This window comes from Eublepharis macularius, chromosome 1 (assembly GCF_028583425.1).
Source record: "Eublepharis macularius isolate TG4126 chromosome 1, MPM_Emac_v1.0, whole genome shotgun sequence".
NCBI classification, from domain to species: domain Eukaryota; kingdom Metazoa; phylum Chordata; class Lepidosauria; order Squamata; family Eublepharidae; genus Eublepharis; species Eublepharis macularius.
In genome coordinates this window covers 198494147-198519060 of record NC_072790.1, presented here as the reverse complement: position 1 = coordinate 198519060, position 24914 = coordinate 198494147, and the positions used below count along the sequence as shown (strand labels likewise).

General features: G+C 39.8%; 1 protein-coding gene across 1 annotated transcript in view; it reads left to right on the top strand.

Moving 5' to 3' along the window:
- Positions 1–24914, top strand: part of THADA (THADA armadillo repeat containing) — a 232634-nt gene that overhangs the window by 160674 nt on the left and 47046 nt on the right. Inside the window, 1 exon segment of the mRNA XM_054983423.1 lies at positions 5145–5230. Within this exon segment, the coding sequence (XP_054839398.1) occupies positions 5145–5230 (86 nt within the window).

Here is a 24914-nt window from a genome sequence, read left to right as displayed (position 1 = left end):
CCATTCACAGGTCTTGCATGTAGCTCTTGGTGTATCTTCTATATTATGTTCATTTCTGAGTCAGTCTTAATAGAATATACATGGCGTAAATATATTTGGTGACAGAATGACGGGCTGAATGGTTTTAGAACCAAGTTTCTGTTAAGTCTACCTATGGAATCATGACAAGATGTGGAAAAGCTTTGCTCCAGGTGGCATACATCATTCTCCTTTCCTCCATTTTATCCTCACAACTATGCTGGGAGCTATGTTAGGCTGAGAGTGGGCCTTTGGTGGGAAAGTTGCCTTTGAATTTCATACACACCAGAGCAAGGCTGGGTGACTCCTCTGGGGAGAAGCATGTTTTGCAAGGAAGAATCCCCATCAGCTCTGCATCACATAGAAGCTGGTACCAGCATTGAGAGCATGATCTGTAGTGCCAGGGGAGCTCAGGAAAAGGGCAACAGAGCATGGAGATGCATTTGCACAGTGTGTCTGTTTGGACTTTGTATAAGAGAAGCGTGCAAAGAGACCTGAAGTGGACCCAGCTGGAGAAGGTCTTCTTGTTGCCCAAGCTGAGAGAATGAAGGGATTCCGAGAAGGGATTGCCCCAGAACATGTGAAAGAGAAACCAGATGAAGGGCTGCAGCAGCAGTGGGAAGCCCAGTGTCAGGCATTCCTGAAGATAGAGGAGACCACCAGCTCAGGAAACGGACATCTGGAACTGTAGGAACATGTAGGCTGTTCTCTGTCCCCCCCCCCCCCCTTAATGCAAGTCAACACCTGAAGGGACATGAGCTCCTATTTGGCTCCACCAAGGTGCCTCAACAGCATGGAGGCACCATATTAGCCATGGACAAGATGGGCTGCAAAATGGTGAAAGATGAGTTCACAAATGATGTAGTATGTGAGGAAGTGATCCTGGTTGAGGATGCTGTCAGTTGGGATACAGAGTGCCAAATATTCTAGCAGTTCTGCTAGAATATTTTACCACTCTGGGTGAGGCACTAATCTGTTTAGAAGATCGGAATATAAGCACAGTTTTACTACTACTACTACTACTACTACTACTACTACTACTACTACTACTACTACTACTAGGCCATGGGACCCAGGTTAGTCTTCCATAGGCGCTGGTGTCTTTTCTGTCAATGGTTGCAGCCTGTGAGACGCACCTAGGAGCAGATTCTGGGAGAAGTTGTCCTGAAGGGCAGTATATAAATTAAATGCTGTTGTTGTTATTAAGTTTGAAAACATGCTTATGTAGCAACTAGGCCACCCTTCTCTTAATTTTGCTAAGAGTCTTTAGTCTACATTTCTGTTCCACAGAATTTAACATGAAGGTTTATTTAAAGCTTTGTCTTATCAGATCACAGTTTTAACTTTGCTAGATCATATTGTATTACTTCCCAATCCATTACTGCTGTGAGCTCACCTGGTGGCATTGGGTAAGCCACTCCTCTCAATGCCAGCTCCCTAGCTATATTGTGGGAATAATAATTATGCTGACTTTGTTCACTACTCTAGAAGAGTGATATATAAGCACTATTATTATTATTATTATTATCATCGTCATCATCATCACTACTACTACTACTACTACTACTACTACTACTACTACTACTACTACCACCACTTGACACAGATGTGTGTTGCAGAAGCTCTCCTGTGACTGAAAGGTTAAAATGGAAGAAGGTAGGCTTGCCCTGGGTGGGGAACTCCCACCTACTGCCCTCCCCAGCCCCGCTTACATGACCAGTGGATGGGACAGGCACGAGTGTGTATGTGGAGAAGCATGTGAGGGACAGTTTTATGAGACTTATTTTAAGCTGATCAATGTTTTGTACTGGTTTATGCACTGGCTGGGTTTTTAATGCTGGATTTTTATTGTGCTTTATGTTTTTATTATATTTTATTTTGTGAGCCACCTCAAGCAGGTTCTCTTGAGAGAAATGTGCTAAATAAATAACATAGTATAATGGACCACACCACTTGAATTAACAGGAACTAGAACATCAGGAGAAATTGCCTAGCTGCTATGTTAGGCTTGCTGCTATGCTAACTTTTCTATCAGAAGATAATTTTCATGTGATGGAACATTTAAAAATGCAGTCTTTTGCAATACAATCTACTCTCCCTCCTCAGCCCTAGTGACATGTGTAAACAAAGCCTTAGCCATGAGGATACCGGTGTAAACCTTTAGTAGTGTAGGTTCCCATACGGTTATTGATTTACATAAAGCCAGTAAGGAGAAGATTTGGGTGGAAATATTCAGGCAAATATATACAATAGACCCTTTGCATATGGCATACAACCAGCGAGGTATAGTGGTCTGAGTGTCCGACTAGGATCTGGGAGACCCAGGTCTATATCCTCACTTGAGCATAGAAGCTTGCTGGGTGGGTGACTTTGGGCCAGTCACACATTCTCTCAGCCTAACCCACCCCATAGAGTCGTTGTGAGAAGAAAATGGAGAAGGAAATGATGAAAGCTGCTTCTGGCCCCCAATGAGCAGAAAATCAGAGTATAAATGAGAATAAATAAATAAATAAATATGGCATTTCAGGAAAGTGGACAGCTTTTTAAAAAAGTATTATTAGTCAGAAGAAGTCTTAAAAGTTGCAGTATTGTTATATGCATTACAGAAAGTGTGCCACCATAAGGAAGCTGTTAAATTTTCATGCATTCCAAACTCAGTTTCCCCCTCTAGGGTTATTGCAAAGGCTGAAATTTCCATTGCTCTCATCACCACCTCTGTAGTCAAATACAGCTGCAAAGAACTGAAGCAAATTTTTCATTTTCTCAGCAGTCAAGTTGGTTACGTGCAATTGCAAAAAGAAACAAAATAAAGCTCCAAATGTTAAAACATTTCTCAGGTGTTAATGATGATGGTAAATCTCAGTGGCTCTTAGATTATGTTGATTGACCAGAATCTTATGTAATTTCTGGTACAAAGAGAAATGTGCATAGAGCACATGAGAAAGTAAAATTAAATGAAGTTTCAAGCACTGTTACTATGCAATACACCTAATACGTTTGTTCCCTTGGCTCAGCGGCATTTTTGTCAGATTACTCTTTGTTCACTCCTGAAAGATAATTCTATATGTTACTGAATGATATTCTCTTAGAAAGACTAGACAGATTTCATATAGGAATTTTTTCAGTACCTTTTTTGAGACTTCACTATGAAAGTACTTGTTGCCATCAGTGGTTTGTGAATCCTCATATATTGAGAGAGGGTAAAGAAACATGTGCTGTAGATACAATTAATGTTCCTTGTATATGAGAAGTAGCAGAAAAACATGGCTTATAATTTGTTTGCCTATACTTGGGAAAGTCAAAGCTAAACGGGGTTTGCAGTTGGGGAGAAAAATGGAGTTTAAAAGCAGATGTGTTCTTTGAGGAGTGAAATGTATTTACAAAATTGCTATTACTTAGTTCACTGCTCTGAGTGGTGCACTAATCTGTCTAGAAGAGCAGTATACGCACTGTTGTTCTGGTTGACTGACCAGGCCTAATTCAGATATAGGCAGGCATTTAAGAAGCCCTAAGCATCTAGTTTGCTTTCCTATATCAAATCATCTAACTCCTGGCAAGAGGTACATTACAGATTACATTTTAGGTTCATTACTGTGTATTGTACACAAGTAATACAAGACAAAGTTGTCCATTATCCCCCTTTTGTTTATTTTGGTCCTTTATTCTTTCCTTTTTTAAATTTGTAAACATTTGTATCTGCTTTAAATTTTACTGCTTTTCAGTAAAATTTATGCACAAAAATCATACCGTCCATTATAACTACTACATAGATCATTAAAGGAGAGCGATTACATAAGTCCAAGGAAGTATCATACCCAATGATAAGCAGGTCAAAGCAAGGAGCCACTTCTAGGAAGAAGCTCCCAGTCAATTCATCTTGTCATATTTATAGGGTTTCAAACCATCTCCTAACATTAGTTTTCTATCCTGCTTTAAAGGGGCTCACAATCTTGGCTAACTTACTATCTTAGAACTTCAAACACCAGACAAGGCTGTCTGTATTTGAAATATCTTCTTAAATTATATAAAAATAGTTCATTCTTGCTACCTCTTATCTTAACGATGGCTATGTAAACTCAGTGATTACAAGTTTCTCATACATATAAATATCTTTTGGCCCTCCACCAATACATCTATCCTTGAGTAATATTACCAACTTCTGTGAAGTTAGACATTCCTGCCATTCTCAGACGCTGTCTGTAGGAGTTAGATAGCTGATAGCTGTCTGATATGAGGTAGACAGCTCTTCTGATCTACACAAGGTCATACAACTGTGTTTCATGCTCCTCTCCAAGGTTATTCTATTCTAAGCCTAGGGTTGCCAATCCCCAAGTGGTGGCTGGAGATCTTCCAGAATTGCAACTGATCTCCAGGCCACAGGTATCAGTTCCCCTGGAGAAAATGGCGGCTTTGGAGGGTGGACTCTATGGCATTATACCCAGCTGAGGTTGCTCCCCTCCTTAATCCCCACCTTATCTAGGCTCCATCCCTCACATCTCTAGGAATTTCCCTAACAGGAGCTGGCAACCCTATCTAGGCCTCTAGACTCCTTTTGTAGTCTGTCTAGTTATGGGGCTGGGCTAGCCCAGTGTCTGTGAGCAAAGGCATCTTCTATGACATTTTGGGTCATATCCAGCAACTGTGCTGGATATGACCAAAATAGAAAACGCTTTTGTTTGTGGAGCAGGATTTAACCCTTCAAGGTTGCAGAAGCTTGTATCCAAGTGGCCCCGATTCTTGGATTTAAATATCTGCAGATCAGGGCTACTTAGCTATTGGTATACATGATGATGATGATGATGATGATGACTATGTAGTCAGTGATGATATGGTTCAAGCTGATATACAGTAAAGAACTGTCCTTAAATACTCCACATAGCATGGGGGATTTAAATACTTGAAGGATTCTGAACTCAGAATTACATTTCTCAGTTATAGTTGAGAAGATTTTGCTTGAGTTTTACATGTAGTTTTGTTCATAGATCTTACAGAACACCTGGCGCTCTAGATGAATATTTGTATTTCTGACTTAGTCTTCTGGAAATGAAATTGGTAAGTATGTTAGAGACTGAGCTAAGAGACTATTTTTAAAAGTTTTAACTTTGTTTCAATTACTTTGTTTCTAGACAAAATCCTTGTCTGGTGACTAGAGCAACATATCTTGATGTTCTTGTTCTGCTGAGTAATTACATTGGAAAATCTAGAATAAAAGGTAAGTTTCAGTTAATGTATCATTTTCCCAACAGATGAGGGAACTTTTCAAGCTGTATCCGTACTGGAAAATTCAGTAGGTCAGGTGTTCTGGAACTTTTAAAAGTGAACTCACTCACTGAACGTCTTCAGGCTTGATTGGGACAAAGCAAAGACAAGCTCAAATTATAAGAAGAGGGAAGATAGGACAACATGATTTTAATACCTTTGCCACATAACCCCTTTACTCAACAGTTTTATTAAATAGAAGAATGGAAGAGCACAGTCTGTGCAGATTCTATTTCTTGGCCCAGTCATGGGCATAAAGTAGCCATTCTCACTGGGAACTCCTGTTTTGTTGAACCTTTAATGAATGCCTCGCCTAATAATTTTAATGTTATGTAAATAGCCAGAATGAACTCTGCTTGCCTTACTTGCTCGTCATTGTTTCTGCAGTGTAGACTCAGCCTCCTAGACAGGGATGCTGTTAGTCTGAACCTTCTATGTACCATGGACTACAGTAAATAATAGTAGTAATAGCCCTACATAAGCTGGTGTAACTGTTCCATTGTTTCATACTAGTAATACATATCTGGGATCACTTCAACAGGGAAAAGTCTTTTTATATCTGGTGGTCAAGGAAATCTGGCTGAAGTCGTGTTAAATTTAGCAGGCAAGAAAAGAATGGATAGTTCCAACCCAATTTCATCCCAATTCTTCCTTTGTGATTCTCTGGTTTACCACTCCTCCACATTTGTTCTTCAGCTTTCTGTGTATTATGGAGATGGCTGCTGTGGGAGGAGATAGAACTCTTAACAAGTCTCTGTCCTCTGTTCCCTCTTACGGGTCACAGTCTCAGGTCCTCAGGAAGAGAGAAGGAATCCCACCCCCCCCGCAACCAAGAAACTGTATTCAGGAAGACAAAATGAGGCAATGCTTGTATAGCATTAATCATTTATGGTATAAAGAGATATGAGCAATCGAATAGGCTTTAGTTTTATTAACATATTTAATTTTAATGGCAGTTATATTTTAACTTCTATACTCTATAGGGTGTATTTCTAGGCATGAGCCAAGTGCCATGTAGCTTGAAAAGTTATTTCTTGAAAGTAAATATTATGTTTGTGAAAAAGAGAACAAATAATAAACCTTTTCTTAATTTTTGTATATGTATGAATCTCCAGGAAGTTTTGCATATAAATTGCAGGCCACAAAGTGAGTCATCAGTGCAAACTAGAATGCAACATAATGGTCTTACAAAATGGTTAAACATTTTATACTAATTAAACATTTACTACTAATTAATTCTGTCTGCCGTAGAAAGCTATATAAAGTGGGGTGTGGCTCAGTGGTAAAGCACCTGCTATGCATGGAAAATGTTATCTTTGTTAGATAATATACAAAAATAATACTCTATTTAAAGTTATATGTTAGATAACAGCTTCACTGTGTATAGTTTTCACTACCAATCTTTGGGTGAAGATTAGCTCAAGGCCAGAGGCCAGCAAATGCATGAGAGAAAACTGATATTGTTGCAAAAATGCCTTGGTTCGTTTTGACCTGGTGCTTTTGCCCAATAATTTACACCAAGACTTGGAGAACCTTGAAGAGAAAAAGCTTTTATTTCATAAAAAGGGGACAGAGTTTTGAGCAAGTAAAAACACTGTGAGCGTGGGGGGGGGATCTTTTATACCTTATTCTTTCTTAGACAAAGCCTCTATTCTGAGGAAAGCCCACCTCCTTTTGCTTCTCTGCTCCAGTGGAACTTTCCCATCTCCCTTATCTAGCTAGCTTCAGCCAGTTTGTGTTTACTGCTTCTACTGTCTTGCTATCTAAGCTGTTTTCTGCACAGTTACATTCTCAAGGCCAAGCAACTAAACTGCTTTATATTTCCAGCTAGCAAGAAAAATGCTTTTGCTCTTGTTCACAATTCCCCTCCCCCCTTAGAAGCTAAGATGAAGTATTAATTGGAAGATATTGCTTCTTTTGTCTTATAGTAAGTTCTATGCTGGGCATAAGAATGAATTGCCTGAAACTTAGGCAAAGCCGGGGTTACGAACAGATGGACATGAGTGGGTTGGTACAAATCCAGAGGAGCATAGAGAGTCTGGAGATTAGGAATACATTGTATACAACAATATATGCAAATTAAAAGAATAGAGATACTGAGAAGGACACCTATGGTAACCCAAAGAGGGGCTTCCCATCCTCATGTCCAGGAGAACAGGGAGTCCCACCAAGGGCTGGAAAGCTGTTGCTTTGTTGTCTCCCAGTCCTGTACCACTTTTTCAACTTATAAAATATGGTGGTTTATTTCACTGGAATTATCAGGGATATAGGTACAGCATTCTTTTTCTATGAACGCACATAACCCCCCTTGGGCAGCCAGTAAATAACCTAAGCCCAAGTGGTTTTGCAATACTACCATTAATGTTTGAGTTACTTCTCCAGTTAACAGTTTCATGGCCACTAGAGTCTGGTTTGCAAATCTTTCAGTAAAAGTGCTTAGATCATTAAATAATGTTGCTAACTTTACCATATGATGAAACAGCAGTCATTCCGAACCTATCTCCTTCTGATATGACACAATTATCATGGGTACCATATCTGCTGTCTGGCATGAAAGCGTACTCTGTCTGATTTCTAGGTCTCCCTTGTGGGAGTTAACCCTGAATGGTGCTAGGAGGAATACTTTATAACAGGACTCATTGGAGAAATGTGATTGCCTCAAGATTTTTGTTAGCTGATTTTTGTACACCAAAACAGTGAATAATATTTTTGAATCTATAAAGTTTGATTATTGTTTATAATATAATAATAATAACGTGATTTATATACCACCCTTCAGGACAACTTAATGCCCACTCAGAGTGGTTTACAAAGTATGCTATTATTATCCCCACAACAATCACCCTGTGAGGTGGGTGGGGCTGAGAGAGCTCCTAAAAACTGTGACTGACTCAAGGTCACCCAGCTGGCTTGAAGCAGAGGCGTGGCGAATCAAACCCGGTTCTCCAGATTAGAGTCCTGCCGCTTTTAACTACTACACCAAATTGTTTCTCAAATTTAATACTTGGCAGGCACCAAATATTGCAGTCAGCATGTTTATTGGGCATATTGTTCCATGATCAGATTTGTTAATTTCCTATGATGTCATTCGGGATATGTAAAACCTTGCCAAATGTGAGAGCATCAAAACTACAAAGTTATAATATATGAGAGAGGATAGAGAAACAGAAGATAAATTAGACTGTTTACAGTTGTTGCATATCAGTAAAGTTCAGGAAAGACATTAAAGAAGAATTTTCATCCTTGTTGTAGAAATTAGGAATAGTCAAATGGCTAACTTCATGAAAAACCATTAAAAAGGCCTATAGTTATATATCCTGTGGATTTAATAATAAATATGAGACAGGAATTAATATAAAAGATGGTTTATAGTGATGACATTTTAGCTTTCTTAACCTACAGTTCTAAGAAATAAATTAAGAGCCTGAAAATACTAGTAGTATATATGCATTTGCTTTGATTATTTGATCTTACTAGGTTAAATTTAACACATTTCAACTGAACATATGGGGAAATGTTTTTTCAGTTATATCATGAATTATATAAACAGTGGGCACAGATATATTTCTTGACAGTATGATCAAATACTTCTTTTGCCAGTGTGGACAGAGGCAGCAGAGTGTAGTGGTTAAAATGCCAGACTAGGATCAGGAAGACCCAGATCTGAATCCCCATCCTGCCATGGAAGCTTCCTGGATGACCTTAGTTCATCAGGGCCGGATCTAGGGTGGCTGGCACCCAGGGCAACCAAAGTCTGGTTCCTCATGCATGCGCATAGCATGCGCGCATGCTCCCGGCGCTGCATGATGATGTCACTTTTGTGACATCGTTACACAGGGCGGAGCACGTTGCCCGCTTGGCAAGCCGAGTGCCCGATGTGCTGCAGAGTTGGCGGAGGCAGCGCAGGGGGCTGGGAAGCCGCCTGCACCATTTGCTTCCCCTGCAGGACAGGGGGCGGCTGGCTACCCCCTGTCCTGTGGGGCAGGCGAATGGTGCGGGCGGCCTCGCAGCCCCCCCCCCTGCGCTGCCTTTTGCCTGTCCCACAGGACAGGGGGTGTGCGGCAAGCCAGCTGCCCTCTGTCCTGTGGGGCAGGGAAAGGCAGTGCAAAGGGCTGGGAGGCCGCCTGCGCTGCCACCCATGCACTCCTGGTGGCTGGCAGCTGCACCTGGAGCCCCTTCCTTGGCGGCGCTGGGGGCAGACTACCCCCCTTGCCCCCCTTGATCCATCCCTGTGGTTCAGTCACCATGTCTCAGCCTAACCTCACAGGGTGGTTGTTGTGAGGATAAAAAAAGAGGAAGGGAAGGGTTCCCATTGGAGAGGAAAATGGAAAATAAACATACAACATTTATATTTGTGAGAAAAGAGAGCTAAATATTATTTTTAATTTAAATTTAATTGTGACATTTATTTCCACATCTGACATCAAAATTTTTAATCAGCCTGCCATTTGCACCAACACTTCCCACTATATCTCATTGCATTGTCTCTAACTAGAGTTGTAAAATTTTCACAATTTTTGAAGCCATGAGGGGGAAAGTCCTGAGATTTTCTAACTATACATTTTGAGTGAATAAAACCTTGCCTGAAAAGTATTTCACTCATTTCAAAGAAAAAAAATCATGGGGGGGCGTGGCGTCGCTGACTCCGGGATGGACGCGTGCTGAAAGATCTCCGCTCCTCCCAGCCCCCAATTCTCCAAATAAAGCTACACAACATTACTTTTGATTGCTATATTATGAAAAATAACAACGCTAAGAAGAGAAAGAACATAGTGAAAGCAGCTAAAAACTTACAGCCGCTTTTTTCGGCGCCTAAGGAGAGAATGCAGAGCGAGGAAGCAAAAATGGAGAGATCCAAAATGGCGGACGGACTACCTTCTCATGCGAGCGAAAAGGTACACAATGCTAATATAACCCTAGATCCTCAGCTCAATAAACTAAAGAATGAAATCCTAGAACAAATCGCTAAACTGATTGCCCCACTAACGGCACAACTGGCTGAAATAAAAGTGGACTTGCAAGCAACAAATCTAAAAGCAGATAAAGCTTTAGATGCAAGTTCCTCGACACAGAGAGAAGTGGGCTTACTGCATGAGGCTTTTGAAAACCAGCAAGAAAGATTAATCAACCTAGAAGTCAATATGAGACAGAATCACTTGAAGCTGAGGGGAATTGATGAACTTTTGTTACCAAAGGAAGATTTAATACCTGTAATCTCAAGATGGCTTGTAAAGCATCTGGAACTAGAAGAAGGGGTAAACACCCTAATTACAAAAGCCTACCGAATCGGAACGCCTAAGCAATATAAGAACAGACCTGTACCAAGAGACATAATCATAGAGATACCTGATCAAAAAATAAAGATGAAAATAATTGAAACAGCTAAAATATCAGGCTCAATATTGTTCAATGGAACCCCAGTGCAAATATATACTGATTTACCGAGAGAAGCATTATTAATAAGGAAAGAACTGAAACCTATCACAGACGCGCTGAGGAAAGCTAACATCAGATATAAATGGATAAATCATGTCAAGATATTAGTGATTTTGAACGGGAAACATCATGTTGCTACGAACTTAAGGAATGGAACAGAACTCTTGAATAACATCGGCGTGGAGATACCCATGGAGACAAGCAAGCAAAATCAGAAGAGAAAATCGACGGACATGTTTTCTCCACAGAAGGGAAGTAAGATCCCGATAAGAAATGTCTAGCAGTCCTTGGAGGACAAGAACTTTTAATTGAATTAATCAGCTATTGTTGTGTCCTATATATTATAATTAAGACAAATGGAGATTGGGGGTGGGGGGGGAGAGGGAGGGCTTCAACACAGCTCCGTGGTATTAGAACTTTTCATTTGGAAAATTACTTTCCAAAACTGTGGCGTGCAGTCAACGACCCAGTTTGAAAGTTCTACGAAATAGCTGGTAGCATGTAACTTGATTGTTAAAAGGTTATTGAGTTAAGAGAGTTTATAAAGATATTTGATATCCTAGGGGTAAAGGGAGGGGAGGGTGGGGGAGATTTAGGGATTTAAGCTTATAAATAACACAAATTTTAAGAACTAGGGGAAGGAAGGGAAAGGTTGTATAGTTTAGTATAGTACAGGAGGTAACAAGTTTATACGGAAGCTCACAAAATTCATATATTTACTTAGTTAATTATATCTTTAAAAAAATAAAATTAATAATAAAAAAAAAATTAAAAAAAATATTAAAATAGGGAAAACCATAAGGAAAAACTTCAGAAAAAACGAAACAAAACAAAACAAATAGACAAAAAAAAATACCCATAGTTAGGATATAGGGATTAGTTATAAGTGTTTGTGAAAGAAGAGAGTGGAATTAAAATAAAGTGCTAAATTGTATGTTTTTTACTGTTTGATATTATTGTAGTAGATTGGTACTTGTGTTATATAAGAGAAGCAGTATTATATATACCAAATCATGGCTTCTAAATTTAAAATGACCACTTTAAATGTAAGAGGTTTGGGAAATCCTATAAAGCGGAGAAGAGTTATTTCATTGTTGGCCAAAACTAAATCTCAGGTAATTTTTCTACAGGAAACTCATGCTAAAAATAATGATACAGATATTTTAAAGGCAAGCTGGATTCATTCACAATACTATGCAGCAGGTAACTCCAAATCGAGGGGGGTGGCAATACTATTTACAAAGGATCTTCTATTTCAACATAAAAAAACCCTCAAAGATCCTAAAGGAAGATTCATCTTTGTTAAAGGTTTAATTCAAGAACAAATCTACACCTTTGCATCCATTTATGCCCCTAATAATCAACAATTAAATTTCATTGAAGAAACACTAGGAAAACTGGAGAAATTTCAGGAAGGTCATCTCATAGTAGGGGGGGGACCTAAACTACATAATGGATTACAAATGGGACAGATCACACTTTGAGAAAAGAACCACTCAAAAAGATAGAAAGACAAAGTTGCCATCCATCTTACAAAGACACAACCTTATTGACATATGGAGACATATACATGTAGGGGAAAAGGATTATACTTATTACTCTCAAAGGCACAACTCATATACTAGGATTGACTTTATTTTAGTCTCTGATTCAATGCTTGAGCAAGCGATTGATTCCCAAATAGGATCGTGTCTAATCTCTGATCACTCTTGGGTCAATGTTTTAATAGCTTCAGAAACACCAAAACAGTGCTCCAAACAATGGTGTTTACCGAAACATTTACTTTATAATCACCAAGCAGCTAAAGAAATAGAAAGAATCCTAGAAAGAGCCATAGCTGATAATAACTCTGAAGAAATAAAGGCTAATATACTCTGGGATACGATTAAGACGGTATCAAGAGGACATATTATAGCGCTTTCAGCGAATATAAACAAAGAAAAATTAAAATATAGACAGGATTTAGCAGAATCCATTAAAAGTTTGGAGGAAGAACATAAAATGACAGGGAGCAAAAAAACGTACCAAACATTAACTGCCCAACGTAAAATTTTAGAAACGCTTGACAGTAACAGTGTACATAGAAGTTTAATTAAGTCTAAGCAAAGATATTGGTTTAATACCCCAAAAGCCCTAAGAACTCTATCGAATAAAATAAAACAAAAAAATATGAAAAATAACATTCACCTACTCCAAGATGAAAACAAAATAAATCGCCATGATTCCAAATCAATTTTGCAAGTATTTAGAGAATTTTACACGAATTTGTATTCATCAATAAACCCCAAACAAACTAAGATTATGGATTTTCTACACTCACTTAAAAATGTAAAGAAATTGGAAGAGAACCATAGATTAATTTTAGAAAAACCTATCTCCTTACAGGAAACCCTAGAAGCAATTAAGTTAGCCAAAAATAACAAAGCCACGGGACCTGATGGATACCCATCAGAGTTCTATAAAAAATATGCTACATTGCTAGCTCAATATCTAACTAATACTTGCAATTTAGTTTTGGATGAATGTAAATTACCCCCTACTTGGAATATGGCCGATATAGTAGTTATACATAAACAAGGAAAAGACCCAACAAAAGCTGATTCATACAGACCAATATCACTTCTCAATCATGACTATAAATTATTTACATCTATATTGGTCCGACGTTTAAACTCATTCATAAGCAATTATATCCATCATAATCAGGCAGGTTTTATACCCAAAAGAGAAATCACAGACAATATTTATAAAACTTTAAATTTGATTGAGTATTGCAAAAATAACAGGACTGAAGCATTGTTTCTTTCTTTAGATATCCAAAAAGCATTTGATTCGGTTGAGAAAAAATACTTATGTAGCACCCTTCAATTTCTAGGCTTTGGTGAGAAATTCCTAAACACTATTGGAGCAATATATTCGCAACCTACAGCTAACATTAGACTTAATGGTCTACGTTCAGAAAAAATTGTAATTAATAGAGGCACTAGACAGGGCTGTCCGCTATCTCCCATGCTCTTTGCTATAGCTTTGGAACCCTTCTCAGTAGCTTTAAGGGAAAATGAAAATATACTTGGAATCCCTACTAAAGATAGTTCCTTTAAAATCTCACTTTTCGCTGATGACATGCTAATTTATTTAACTAACCCAACAAGCTCAATGACATATCTCCACCCCTTGTTAACTGAATTTGGTTCTATATCTGGCCTGATTGTTAATCAATCAAAATCACAAATCCTTCCTATCAATCTCTATAAAAGTACTGAAAACATAATCTGTAAACAGTATAAATATCAATGGGCCTCAAATCATTTAACTTACCTTGGCATTAATATTACTTCCAAAATAAACGACCTTATCAAATTGAATCACCAAAGAATAGCTAACCAAATTAAAGCAGATATCGTCAATTGGAATAAACTAAAACTTAGCTGGTTCGATAGATTCCATCTAATAAAATCATTTATATTACCTAAGTTTCTTTTCGTTTTCAGAGCAATCCCAATAACAATTCCCATAACGCTAATTACTCAATGGCAAACAATGATCAATAGTTTCTTATGGCAAAACAAACACCCAAGAATTTCTTATTCCACATTGAGACGAAAATCTAGAGACGGAGGTTTTAATTACCCAGATCTCAATTTATACCAAGCAGCAATTAGACTTCTAAACTTACTCCAACTCATCTCTGTGGAAACTACAGCAGAATGGATTACCCTTTTCAATACTCAATTGGATAAATTCTCCTTCAATGATTTAATATGGAACAAACAAATAAATAGACCCAAAAGCATTAACAAAAATACGTTTTTATTAGCAATTTTGCAGACATGGGACAAATTTAAAGCTAAACTTATTCCAGAAAAATCCAGATTCTCCTCATTTGTTAATCAGTCTTGGTTCCCTCCAGGTCAAGAATCAGATTTCATAAATATATTTCAACAGGCTAAGATGACAAGATTAATTGATATAGCTACAAATTCAGGCCTGATGGAGAAATCAGAAATAGAAGACAAATTAATGCAAAAACTGTTATGGTTTAGATACTTACAGATTAAAAATATGATGGAACAAATAGGCATAAAATCAATAATGAAAACTCCCCTGACGGAATTTGAAATGATAATACGATCTTATACAGTTCAAAAAAAAGGAATGATCTCCATACTTTACACTACATTACTGAACACACTGAACAAAAAGCAAATTCTTTGCCAATCCAGCTGGGCCAAAGATTGTAATATAGATCAATCTCTTGAGACATGGAATAAGATTTGGACTTCAACTATATTTAGATCAAATGTTACCCTAACTAAGCTGCAAACATTTAAGATTATTCACAGGTGGTATCTTACGCCTAAGAGACTATCCTATATATATCCATCAGCTTCCCCAAAATGCTGGAAAAACTGTGGAGAGACGGGCACGTTTGCCCATTGTTGGTGGGGCTGCCCTTTTATTAAAAGCTATTGGGAGAAAGTGACTGAATCAATCAGAACAATTACAGGATATGAAGTCCCTTTGGATCCCAAAATCATTTTTTTAGATCAATGGGATGACTTAGCTATACCTATGATTAGAAAAGAATTGTTTGCAACCCTTTTCGTAGTAGCAAAGAATGAGATAGCGTTGGTCTGGAAGAAAGATCATGCACCCTCTGTAGATTCATGGCTTGAAAAAGTGTGGAATCACTTCATAATGGAAAAAACCCATAATGACCTTTACATAGCTGAACAGTTTCCTGTGAATTCCAAGTTCATGGAAAAATGGCTTCCATTCTTTGAATATGTTGATAAAAATAATATCCAGCCTAGATCAAAAATACTTCAAACAATTACTCTCTCTAGAACCTTTACATTATAGCTTATATGTTTTGTTGAACTACATAGCTCTTAACTGTATGTACTTAACTCCCTCCTGTATCACAATAGTTTTGTACTGGTTAATGTTTTGACTTATATGTGTACGTTTGTATGTTGTAATGGTTTATCTGCAATAAAAGTTTAAAAAATCAAAAAAAAAAAAAAGAAAAAAAATCATAAGTTTTTTCCAGTGCTCCCTCATGTTTCCAATTTTTTCTATTAGAAAACTTTTTTAAAGTTCTCAGTATTGTTTGGAATTTTGCTGGACTTTCACATCTCTGGCTCTAACACCGGCTGTTTCCACACATCCTTATTTTAGCAGCACAGTATCGCTATTATGGTGCTTTACTCTCATTAGTACACACATCCTCGTGATCCAGTTGTACAAATCCTGTCATCCTCCCGTTACTGTTGCACTTTCTCCAAGAACATAGATTTCCCACTTTTTCTGCTTTGAAACACATATTTAGCACTATTTTTGGCATGCATGAGAATGCTTAGTAACACTTCTCAGCCACTTCTTCTTTCTTGGTTGGCGTTTCATTAAAACAGTTGCTCCTACCTACGAACTGGAATCTTGCAAGCTTCTGTAGACTTCTGTCAAAAGTTTCCCCTCAACCTTCTTTTTTAAAAAAAATATGTTAATTGCGCTATTGCGATCTCTCACTTAAAAGGACCCATTGTATTTCCTGTCTAAAGAAATTTAGATCCTGGAACAGAGGGGCAATGAAACAGAAATGATAGAGTTGGCAGCTAGAGGCAAAACACACACGTCCTCCTTCCTTTTAACAATGTCTCTGGTGATTTTAATGGAGACCAAGAGAGGGACAAGCATAGAGCTTGCAATTTGTAGTATTAAAAAATGGATGCTTAATTCACAGCTTGGTTTTAATTAGGTTGATTCATCAGATTTCTCCTGAACAAAAAAGGAGGGTGGAAGAGAACTGCTCACTTAAGATCTTTCCCATTCCAGCCTGCCACTGTTTCAAAATAGTGTTTACTATAAAGAAAAGTGTTTGTACTCGAGCCACTTTGGCTTGGTCAACGCATTGAACATAATGAAGTGAGGATGGAATGGTAGTGTCCTGAAATGATAGAATGGATGGTATCATAACAAAATGCAGGTGGAAGGTAACTTTTTCCCCAAATGACCCTATATTGAAAAGAAAACACTCCTTGATCAATGCCCAAGATAATATTTCCTCCTAATATGGTAGGAATTCTACCCTGACCTGGATAGAGCAGGTACGCCCAATCTTGTCAGATCTCAGAAGCTAAGCAGGGTTGGCCTTGGTTAGTAATTGGATGGGAGCCCTCCAAAGAAGACCAAGTCTGCAGAGGCAGGCAATGGCAAACTGCTCTGTTAGTCTCTTGCCTTGAAAACCACAGCAGGGGTCTCTGTAAGTCAGCTATGACAGCACCTTTCCATTTCTCCTTGTTGAAGAACATTAAAAAATGGCATCCTGCCTGAAGTCCACAGTGGATAAAATCCACTCTGCCATCTTAAATTTCTTGCCTCTTGCTGTTCCTTGTGTAGATCAGGGCTTTTATGCATCAAAATGAGGAGATGACAAAGTGGTAGAGTTTTGAGGAGGAAAAAGTGATCATACCACTCCAGATTGCAGACACAGATAGGAACATAGGAGTCAGTGAGCAGGCAGAATGAAATTTTCTTTCTAATGTGCTAGTTTCCTATTTGTAGGGTGATTTTTTTTAAAAGAGGGATGATGAAAATTGGTATCTCCTACCTCCAGCTTGCCACCTCATTCTTTCTCGTGTGTACAAATCTGCTTTCTGAGTTCCTTCTTTTCGCCCCTCTGGCATCTCTGGCACATAAGCCGCTTTGCAGGCAACAGACTGCTGTGTTTATTAGGATCTGTGGATTAATGCAGCACTCACATTAAAAGACAACAGACGAGTCATATCAGTCTCCCTCTTATAACTAGTCAGCCTGGGAAGACACAGGAGGAGGACAAACAGATCTAGCAAGAAGCTTCCATGTATTCACTGCTTCTCTGCAGTTTTCTTGGCTAGTCTGGTAGTTTGGGTACTGAGAGCAAAGTAGGGCTGGCTCCGTGTGCAGCAGAGCCTCTCCTCTTCTCCTTGGAACCTCTGCTCCAGGTTTCTTACGGCTATGATTCTCCATACCAAGAAAATCATAGCCTTAATCTCTCGTGCCATCTTCTCTCTGTGTGGAGTTTCTTAGGCTTAGGTCTTCTTTAAATAAAAAAAAAAACTGAACATCCAGAAGCCTCTTCCTCAATGTTTTATGTTCTCTGGTTTCATTTTTAAAGCTCTCTAGCCCGTTGGCTCCAGCTTTCAAAGAGGATATAGAGAATGCTCTATTCAAAACATCCACCCTCTCTTGGCTACTAAAAATAAAAGATAACTAAAGTATGTTTTTTATCTTTTTTTATAGCCATCATCACTTTTACATGGCAATTTAATAGTATTAGCATAGCCAATAGTCCAAGTTAAAATCCTGTAGGAACAGATAAGAACAAGCAGCTTCTTTTAAATGCTCTTTTTCAATTTCTTTGTAGAGAAGAGTTACTAAATCCACATAGGTGGAAGTTCTCTGTCAATCCTTAGATTGTAATTAGTATTTTTAAATGGTAGATATAGAGAATGTATATACATTTTTAACATGATACCTTTTTAATAAGTCAACTGGGCATTCAGAGGTTAGTGACATAAATGACATTATCTGCTGTTTATTTGACATTGCAAAATTAAAAGGACCGACTATGACTTGTTAACAATTTGCTGACTTCAGCATTTCATTCCTAATATCATGTGCAGTTAATGTGATGGATGAGATGCAAATCATTATGCAACTGGCCTTTTCAGTCCCATAAAGCATATTAGAACATGAGTGCCAACCTGTAGCATATGTGCTACAAATGTTGTGTATAAACAACTGACGTTGTTGCATAGAGACAAACCCAAACTCCTGCCTGTATTTCAAGCACTACACTGCTGCTTGCTTCCTTGCTTAGTAGACTAGAACAAAGCTACAGCAAAATGCAAGGAGTGGGGAATGCATATACACCATAGTGCTTACTAGTGTTTTATCATACTTTGGATGTATGACATGCCTGCCTGACAGGTTGCCCATGACTGCATTAAACTGAGGTCTGGTTTGCACATGCAGGAGAATGAGGTTGCAGAATTCTGAGGTGGTAGAATGGACTGCACCATTTCAGGCTGCACGTGGTAGATTCCAGCTTTGAAAATTTGGGTCATTAAAAATGGCATACAAATAAGAAACATCTCTTGCTATGCTGGTTTTCTGTTTTGCAGAGAGTTTTTAACATAGGAGAGCAGTCTATGTAGACCCTCCATGATCTGTCACATGCAGTCTGAAACACTGCAGTCCATTAGGGTTGCCAGGCCCCCTCAACCTCCCGGTGGGGGGAATGGGGCCTGGCACTCACCTTTCCATGGGCGGGGGGGGGGGGGGTGCGCAGTCGCACTCCACAAGTGTGATGATGTCACTTCCGGGAAGTGACGTTATCACATGCTGCCTCCCCCCCCAGAGCGTGTCTATGCTCCGCAGGAGCCGAAATGAGCCCGTTTTGGCATGGATTGGGCCTGTTTTGAGCCACTGCAGAGCGCAGGAGTGCTCCTGCCCTCCACAGCACCAAAAATGGCCCCGTTTGGGTGTGGATCGGGCCCATTTTGAGCGGCTGCAGAGCGCAGGAGCACTCCCTGCTCTGCAGCGGCCCCAATCTAGGCCAAACTGGGCTGATCCAGGCGGCTGCTGCGCATGGGAGCGCAGTGCCGCAGGGGACCGCATACAGAAGGTGCGGCCCCCCCGGCCAGGTAAGTGGGGGTGGGGTGTGAGTATAGTATCCCTATAGTCCATTCACTAATACTTCTAAGCTACCTTATTCTCCTGCATACATGAACTGGGCCTAAACATAATTTTTCTGAATTGAAATATTCTTTACTTATTTTAGGGTCATGGCTACATACTCAGTGACTAGAGGCTTTTTAATTTAAAGATGTCTGTGTTTTGTTAAAGAAAAAGACATAACAGATTAAAAAATACTGAGTTTATAGATCAAAGCATTTTTTCAAAACATGTTTCATTTACCATGTACTAAAAATAACTAGGCACAAATATCTGAGTTTAGTATCAAAGCATCTTGCAAGTAATTTGGACCTAACTTAAGAATAGTAATTCTCAGCCCTTGATAACAAAAACGGCTCACATTCTTGTGCAACAGTGGATTTTCTCTTGAAAAGATCCTGTTTATGTTCATGTAAATGTCATACACTTTGAATAACTACACTGTCCTAACAGTATGCCAGATTGCTATTTTTTTCTGCTCCCTCATTTCCTAGTTCTTCTTTTCAGCTATGTTTTCTCATGCTTATTTTCATAAATATTATTTTACTTTCTGAATTTTATTTTCATAACATAAGTAACACTTAAAATGAGAGTCTCTTCTTGTAAATTACAGGCTGTAAACTATAGTCTGAATACTTCTTTTATCTTGTGTATTCTCTCTTGAAAGACCATATATCTCCAGTTTGTTTTACACTGTTTCATATGCATTGGTAATATAAGCTTGAAATACAATGCCATGCTAAGCCAGAACTACTCTGTTCTAAGTCCACTGACTTCAATGGACTTACAAGGCTGCAACTCTGCTTCGGATGTTGTTGTTATCCATTCAGAAAGTTGTATCTCTTTGTCAGGACTTGTTGCTGCCGCCACTGGGCAGGGCCCCAGCTGGGCCGGCCCTGACATCAGAGGGGCACCAGGGATACTGCAGGACCCTGCTCTGTGGAAGGAGGGGCAGCATACATCACCCAGACTCCCTGTCAGTCCACTCGCTGGCCTGCTCAACCTGGCCTGCTTACCCTCTGCATCCTCCATCATCTCCTCCAAGCCTCCACTCTCGCACTGCTCTGCTCTCACTCCACACCATCACTCCTTACTCACACCCACCACCTCAGAGCTCTTCCTAGCCACCTTATATAGGGCTTCCTTTCCCCCCACCCCGCCCTTCTTCTAGGCTTGTTCCCTCTCCTGACTTGGTCCAGCTGTGCCTTCCCTCAGGTGTTTCCCTCCTACCACTAATCCCTTCTTGGCTTCCTTGCCTTGCTGGCAGGGTGGGGTTGAAGGCGAGCCATTCCCAGCTGAGGTCTCCTTGGCCTTGCTCACGAGGAGCGGCCCCAGCCGGCTTCTGTGCTGCTGAGCATGCCTGGCCTTGCTCGCAAGGAGCTGCCCTGGCCAGCTTCTGGGCTGCCTGCTCATTGATGCTGGGCGGGGCTACCCATCTCCTCCCCCAGAATGCCTGTGGCATCTCCACCTGGAGGGGCTTGGCTCCTAGCACCTCCTGAGCCAGGCTGCTGTCCTCTAGCCAGGGTGTGGCTCTGGGCTGTAGTGGCTGCTTCTCCTCCTTGAAAGGTAAGGGCTCTGTTTGGGCTGTTGCTGGGTCCCTATTCCCCCTGCCTTGGCCCTTTTCCTCTAGCCTGCTTAGCCCCCTCTCTTCCCCCTGGGGGGTGGGACTAGCTGGCTTCTCCCTGCTCCCTCCAGCCTTCTGAGGCTTTGGTCTTTCGTCCCTTCCCCCTGGAGTAGGCAGGTTCTGGCTCTGTTTGCCAGACAGAGCAGTTGAACTGCTGTCTCCCGGCTGCCCCCTGCCACTGCCTGTCAGCAAGTCCGGGGGCTGGGCTGCTGACCCCAGACACTCTTAACATTACTATTCTAAACAAGTTTCTTGAATGTTGAGCCCTTTCCTGGTTCAATGTGTTGTGATTAGGGGTATGCATTAAAAAAATTAGTATTTTTTGGATTTGAGTATTGGGAAGGCCGTAAATAATGGGATTCCCAATATTTGGGTCCAAAAAATACTAGTTCAATATTCTGTCCCCCCCCTCCCCCAGGAATCCAAATATATTCTGTTCCATTGTTCCCTATGGAAGAATCTTTCTAGGAGGCTGTATTTTTCAAGCAAACTACACCAAAATAGATGTGGATATATTACTGCCTATTCATTGAAGGACCCCCCAAGTTTCAAGTGAAGTAGACAATGGGGTCCAATTCTGCTGTCATCTAAGCATGGTACCCCCAGCTAGTCTCCAGTGTTTCCTGTGGGGGATATCCAAGGCTTTCTGCAGAGCCCAGAAGCCTTAGCCAAACACACAAGAGCAATCACTGGCCAAATGCCTCCCCAATGCAAACAAAACCACAGAATCCCGACAAAACAAACATCAAAGAATCCCAGCAGAACCAACTGAAGCAAGGGATAGTGTTGAAGATCCAACAGAACCATCAATTACCCAGCTCTGGATTTTAAGAATGAGAGAAGGGATCACATGCTGTTTTGCCTGCATGCTCTCAGTCTGTGATGGGAAGGCGGGGGCGGGGAAAGAGAAGAGTTCTTCCCAAACTTAAAACTTAGAAAAGCAGCAGCAAATTTATCCACAGTTTGTTTGGCATGTTATATAAATTCCACATTCCAACTTGGAATATATAAATTCCACATTCCAACTCGCCATACCCCCAACCCCCCGCAGAAACGAACAAACAAAAATCAGCCCAGCCAGCATAATCTTTGGAATTTGGAACAATTCTGTGCAGAAAATTAAGGGAAGCGATAGCAAAAATGTTGTTCTCTTGCCAATAGAACAGAAAGAAAGAAATGTTAGGGAAAGCAGTGAATGAGTGATGCATATGTGACAAGCAGAAGCAAACCCATAGAAGCATCTAAAATGAAGCTAATGCATGCTATTGTTGTATTGATATTGTGTTTCTTCTTTACTGGGATGGAGGGAGGGATAGCAGCACCAGTGATGAAGGGCACCTGCAGGCCTCTCTCTAGGCTCCTCTGAACCACTGACTGCAGAGAGAGGAGAAGTGGGCGAGTGCACAAAACCCCCTGCTTCTTACTTTTTCAGGCCTTCCTTGGGAGGATGCTACTAATACTAACTTACTCTGTGTGTTTTACTTGCCATTGCCAAGTCTGGCTGGCCATGCTTGTGCCAGTTTGATTCTGCTAGTTTGATATTAGTGTTCTGTTCTGTTCTAACATTTGCCCTGGGTTTTGCTTGGCTTCTGTCAGTGCAACTGGTTCTGTTGGTCTTGCTCTGTTGTTTCAGTTGGTTCTGCTGGGTTGATTCTGGTTTGATGTTGGTTCTAGAGTTTGTTTGTTTTTTGGTTCTGTTTGCATTGCAAGGCTTTTGGCCAGTGTGGTTGCTCCTGTGTGTTTTACTCAGGCTTCTGTGCCCTGCAGAAAGCCTTGGATTTTTTTCCTCCATAGGATACAATGGATAATAGCTGGGGGCATCTTGTTCTGGGGCCTGCAGAATTGGACCCCATGACCCAATCTATTTGCAACTTTGAAAGGGGGGTCTGTTATTTGAAAAAAGCCCCTCTAGCCCCCCAGAAATATTCCCCCATAATGGAGCCAAATATATTTGGACATACACACCCACACACCCACATCTGAATACTAAACTGGTATTTTTAGACCTGAATATTGAGAATACTGATATTTATCATATTCCTGACACCAAAATCTGAAAAATACCCTTTTTTTTTTTTTTAGCACACACCCTTATTCAGAACTTTGCAGGGTAAATGGGAATATTAGGAGTTTTAGGTACTCCCGTTTTCCCATATCATTTTCCAGCCTCCTACTTGAACAACCTTGTTCTTTGTGTTCTGCATTTAAAAAATGTCTTGACTTGAATCAGTGCCATTTTACTCTGTGACAGTATACCTTCTGGTTATGCCTGAATGATCCATATGTATATATCCCCTTGTATGTTCCCTTGAATTTTTATCTCCCTTCCTATTCCTGTTTTGTCTTCCTTCATCGTAATATAGGGGAAATGTTCAATGGCTGAACCTTCTAACGACATAGTTTTGTCTGTAAATAGAAGAGCCTCTTTAATGCATCTTAAGAACAGAGCCAGACATTTACTTTGGAAATTAATGTGTGTGTTGGTTTAATGAAAAGTTTTGACATTGGCCCAGGAAAAGAGTTTGTTTTAAGTTAGGCGGAAAAATAAATATGTAAATGGAAGTCAGGAAGGATTTTTTGTCGAAGGTAGAAACATGAATACTACTTACTCAGTTGAGATGAGATTTTTATTTTTCTGGGAAATAAATTTTGGACAAAATGTAGAGCATAAGAAACACCAAAAACATTTGGCTGTGGCTTGAGATGATACAAACATGTATAAACACCAGTCCAGAGATGTGTGAAAACATTTGTGCTTGCATCGTCTCCCTCTGCCCAACCAAGCAACGACTCATGGGAAGGAAAAAAGGATACCAACCTCTGCCACCACCTCTACCACCACTTGCTCCACAAGTGCACTAGCAGGTACAGATCTCTGAACTGGTGTCAAAACATTCTTTGTGAGGCTTAAGATGCCAGTACATGTCTCTTCTGAGCCCTCCCTGCCACCAGCAATTTCTTGCACATTCATTATGGGCAAATCCATACTTGGATTACTGAATTTTAAGGATTTTCTTCGATTTACAAAACAGTTTTCTGCTTAGTCAGGGCAGACAACTGTGCTAAGCATGTGCTAACTGGGTTCAGGCATTTCTGTTCTGCCCCCTTAGCATCCTCCTGTGCAAATACTGCAGGCAGTCTATAGCAGGCGACTCTTCCCATGCACTGATCAGACCTTATGGGACTAGATGAGTGATTTTTGCCAGTTGGTCTCATATTTATTTATTTATTTTTAAAGATTTTATTTTAAAAGATTTCCAGGCTGCTTTCCTAGAAGTTAAAAGCAGTTTAATAATACAAAATATTATCTCAATGTAATGAACTTCCATTTTTTTCCTGTACAGTTTTGGGGTGACAACCTCCTTTTTACATAAGGAAATATGTAACTATTGCATTTTTTGGAAATCTAAGGAGATGGAGGGCGATGCTGTCCAGAATCTACTGACTAATAGTTTAGCCACTAACGATGTTGAAAGATTCAGTATCAGTATATCTAATTTAAAAAAACAGCGCCCCATCTATGGATACTTAAATCTGGAGATGGAGGCTATGAACAGACAAGACAGATTTTTTCTACAAACCTCAAAAAAGTCCCAGATCTGCAGAAAAATCTAAAACTAAAAAAGTCAGGCTGCTAAACCTTCCCCAAAACAATAGCAATCACTGTAGCTTTAAGACAAAATAGAGGAAACATGGAAACAGTACACTGAAGAACTATACAGAAGAGATAGAAAGATGACAGATACTTTCGAAGAAGAATCTTATGATGATGAACCAGAAATCCTAGAAAATAAAGTAAAATCTGCACTTAAAACAATTGGGAGAAACGGAGCACCTGGAGTAGATGGAACACCAATAG